Below are 4087 nucleotides of genomic sequence, written 5' to 3' on the forward strand. Positions count from 1 at the left end.
AATGCTCCACTTCTTCAAAATCTCAAGAGCATACATTCTTTGGTGCATGAACAATCCCCCTTTTGGACTTGTGGAACTCAATGTCAAGGAAGTATGTCATGAGGCAAATGACAGTCATCTCAAACTCTTTCATAAGCTCACTCTTGAACTTAGAAATGCACTTTTCATCGTTGTCCATAATAAACAAATCGTCTACGTATAGACACAAGATTATCACCTATTCATTTGTATTATTCTTCATATACGCACCATGTTCGGATACACACTTCTTGAAGCCAATCTTCTTTAAGAAACCATTTATCATTTTGTTCCAAGCTCTTGGAGCTTGTTTCAAACCATATAACATTTTCTTCAACTTGTAGAACTTTGACTATTGGTTTCTCACAACAAAAACACGTGGCTGTTCTACATAAACTCCCTCTTCAAGCGGTTAGTTCAAAAATGCATATTTCACATCCATTTGGTAGATTGACCTATTTTTTTTTATTTGCAATACCAATGACCAGCATAATGGTTTTAATTCTAGCAACTGATGCAAATACCTCTTCAAGGTCCATGCATTCTCTTTGCAAGAATCCTTTTGCAATTAATCCAGTCTTATGCTTGATTATTTTACCATTGGGATTTTCCTTCACTTTGAACACCCATCTTACACCAATTGACTTCATCCCGTTTGGTAGATCAACCAAATCCCAATTCTTGTTCTTCTCAATGAACTCCAACTCATCCTTCACAACACAAATCCATTTTGGATCACTTAAGGCCTCTTCCATTTTAACGGGTTCAGATTCAACCATAAGTGCAAAATTGAAGAAATCACCATCATCATTGACTTTGTTATCTTGGAACAACTCACAATCTTGGATTCTTTGAGACAGACCTATTTTCCTTATTGATCTTCTCATATTATCTTCAATCCAGGCTTCGACGAGGGGGTGCTTATGCATTTTCCAGCTCTATAGAAACTGATTTGACATTGTTGTAATTAGTTACAGCTTCCTGGTAACCGATTACAAGTTCATGGTGCTCCTTAATTTCATAAAAAATGATGTCTCAACTGATAACAATCTTTCTATTCGCTGCATCATACAACTTGTAACCACTGGTAAACTGATATCCTAGAGGTATCATCAATTCTCCTTTATCATCCAGCTTCTTTCTAAGCTGCCCCGAAACATGTCAATACACTACGAAACCGAAAAGTCTCAAATGATTCAGATTCAGTTTAAAACCATACCATGCTTCCTCCGGTGTTATCTTCTCAAGTTTTTTTGTTAGACACATATTCAACAAATAAGTAGTCCTGGATACCGCTTCTCCCCATAACTCTTTCGACAAGTTCTTCCCTTTCAATATGCTTCACACCATGTTTATGATCAATCAATTCTTTCTTTCAGAAGCACCATTTTGCTGTGGTGTATAAGGTGGTACTACCTAATGTGCTATCCCTTCTTGATCATAAAACCTCTCAAAGTCATTTGAGACATATTCGCTTCTACCAACTGTTTTGACCACTTGGAGCTTGTGACCACTTTGCCTCTCAACCATGGACTTGAACTTCTTAAACACTTCAAATACGCCATCCTTTCTCTTTATTAGGTATGTCCATAGTTTTCTAGTATGATCATCGATGAATGTGACAAAATATCTATTGCCACCAATCAAGTCAACTTGTATCGATCCACACACATCCGAATACACCACCTCAAGGTGATGCTTGGTTTTACAACCTGAATCCTTGCTGAATGCACCCTTATGTTGCTTCTCTTGCACACATTCTTTACAAATTTCAGTCGATATGTTGATCAATGGCAACCTTGTCACCATTTGGTTCCTTTGCAAGGCATTGAGATCTCTAAAGTTGAGATGCCCAAGCCTACAATGCCATATCCACTCTTCTCGACTAGCCGTTGTAGCAAGACAATTATGCTCCATAACTTTCAACTCAACCTTGAAATTTCTATTGGCAATCGTAGGAGCTTTCAGGACCAAAACCTCGTTTGCATCCATAATGTGTAGCGCCTCGATCTCCATGTGAATCTTGTAATCCTTCTAAAGCAATTGGCCAATACTTATAAGGTTACACTTGATTCCTGGAATTTACAATACATATTTGATCAAGAATGACCATTATCCCTTCTCATGATCATAACATCACTGATCATGTTGGTCGCTAAAATGGTGTCATCCACGGACTTTACTTTGTTCTTCATGGCACGATTGATTGTAACAAATCAATCTTTCTTCTCCGTCATATAAGTAGAACATCCAAAGTCCAAATACCTTCGATTGCTGAATTGCATTGTTTCTTCAAAGTCATTGATGCATCTTCTTCTACATATAACTAGTTACAACATTTACGTAACCAATTACATAAAGAATGTTTACGATGAAAAAGAAGAAGAACATACAATTAGAGATTCCATTTTTTTCTTGATATTATGTTTTCTAAATGAAGCTTCCTAATCCATGTTGGAACTGTGCGTTCAATCATTGTTCCAATCAATAAACGATCATAAAAAACAGCAAGCTAACTTGCCAAGTCAGTTTCCGTTAATTAGATTTACTACGAAAACTATTGTTGTGAACGAACAAATTCAGAGAGATCATTAGTTAAAGAGATTTTTTTTATAATATTAAAATTAATTATTAAAATATCTATATGAGCATAAACATATTTAATCTATAATAATTTTATTCTTAGGTTGATTTTGATGTATCATTTCCTTTATCAAGTCACATATAACATCTCTTATTATACAATTAAAAAAAAAGTAACTAACTGAGTTGAGTTTAATAATAATTAGTATCCTTAATTAAACTACTTTTATTCAAGGTAGTTAGTAGAACAAGAAATTCTTTAAATTTGTTTTTTCAAATGAAACAAAATTACTAATCTTCTTACGAAATCAGTTCATTTCCTGCCATTTATTGAGTTATCTCTCTTTGGAAAAATGCACACGAGATGATCCAAATATTTGGTTAGAACACTTGGATGTGTATAGCTCGAACTAATGACGGAGGTGGAGAAAGTATTGTCATACAAATATCTTATTGTGATCCAAGATGTAGGTGGACTTGAAAGAAAAAAAAAAGAAAATTTAATCTACCATCCCCTATTTTATACCTGACATCCCCACGTATTATTTTATTGACAATAATGTCCTTTATGTTATTTACTATCCAAAAATATAATTGATTAAACAATTTCATTTTTATTAAACTGTAAATTTTAGAATTTTCGATAGTTGTTTTCAAAATTTTCAATATGATTTTTTTTTGTATTTTGTGAAAAGTTTTATCAATTTTTTTTAAAAATATGGTATATTCTAAGAAAAAGCATGTAATTTTGCCGGATTGTTTATTGAAATTGTCGGAGAAAAAATACCATAAATTTTATAAAAATTCCGATTACTGTTTGAAAAAAAAAATACTGGAAATTCTGATAAGCTTCTAAAATTACTAGATATTTTCATAAATCTGGTATACTGGAAATTTTACCAACTTTAAAAAATTCCAGTAGTACTGAATAATGCTTTACTCGTGTGGTCCAGAACTAGAAGGCTCATCTACAGATTCATGTACAGATTATGTGCAATTCTTCACTACTGACATTGTATGTTTTCTTTTTAATCTGTTCAAAATTAAAAGGTTTTTTTTGTCTCTATGATATTGATAGTTTTCTTTACATATTGTAAATGACAAATATTTCCCTTCCGAGCCAAAGTATTAGTATGGGCATGTCACTGGTAAACAACATGGGATTATTGTTGTCACTATTTGTTCTGATACCGCAAATGCGATGCAAGGGAGAAGAGATAAATTGATTATGGGTTGTGAGAAAGGAGGAAACTACAAAAGGAAGAATACATCTGAAAGCAAAGTTCCTGAAAAGGCATTTCTAGTATGAAATTTAAGTGTCATTTTAAGCTGAGATTTATGCCAAGTGGTAGCGGTTAGAAGGTGATGATTAGGTGCAGGTTGCACATTCATCAACTATCTAAGAATTTAGATGGTCATGACATACCTGACCGTCTAAATGATAATGAAAGCTAGTTTGTGAATGACATGACGAAATACAATATGG

At 33.6% G+C, this 4087-nt stretch overlaps 1 protein-coding gene across 1 annotated transcript; it reads right to left on the reverse strand.

Moving 5' to 3' along the window:
* Window positions 1-473: 473 nt before the first annotated feature.
* Window positions 474-905, reverse strand: LOC127095360 (uncharacterized mitochondrial protein AtMg00820-like). The gene has a single exon (XM_051034063.1). The coding sequence runs from the start codon at window positions 903-905 to the stop codon at window positions 474-476; it is 432 nt and encodes a 143-aa protein (XP_050890020.1).
* Window positions 906-4087: the final 3182 nt, after the last annotated feature.

The sequence above is a fragment of the Lathyrus oleraceus genome, chromosome 6 (genome assembly GCF_024323335.1).
Source record: "Lathyrus oleraceus cultivar Zhongwan6 chromosome 6, CAAS_Psat_ZW6_1.0, whole genome shotgun sequence".
Classification (NCBI taxonomy): domain Eukaryota; kingdom Viridiplantae; phylum Streptophyta; class Magnoliopsida; order Fabales; family Fabaceae; genus Lathyrus; species Lathyrus oleraceus.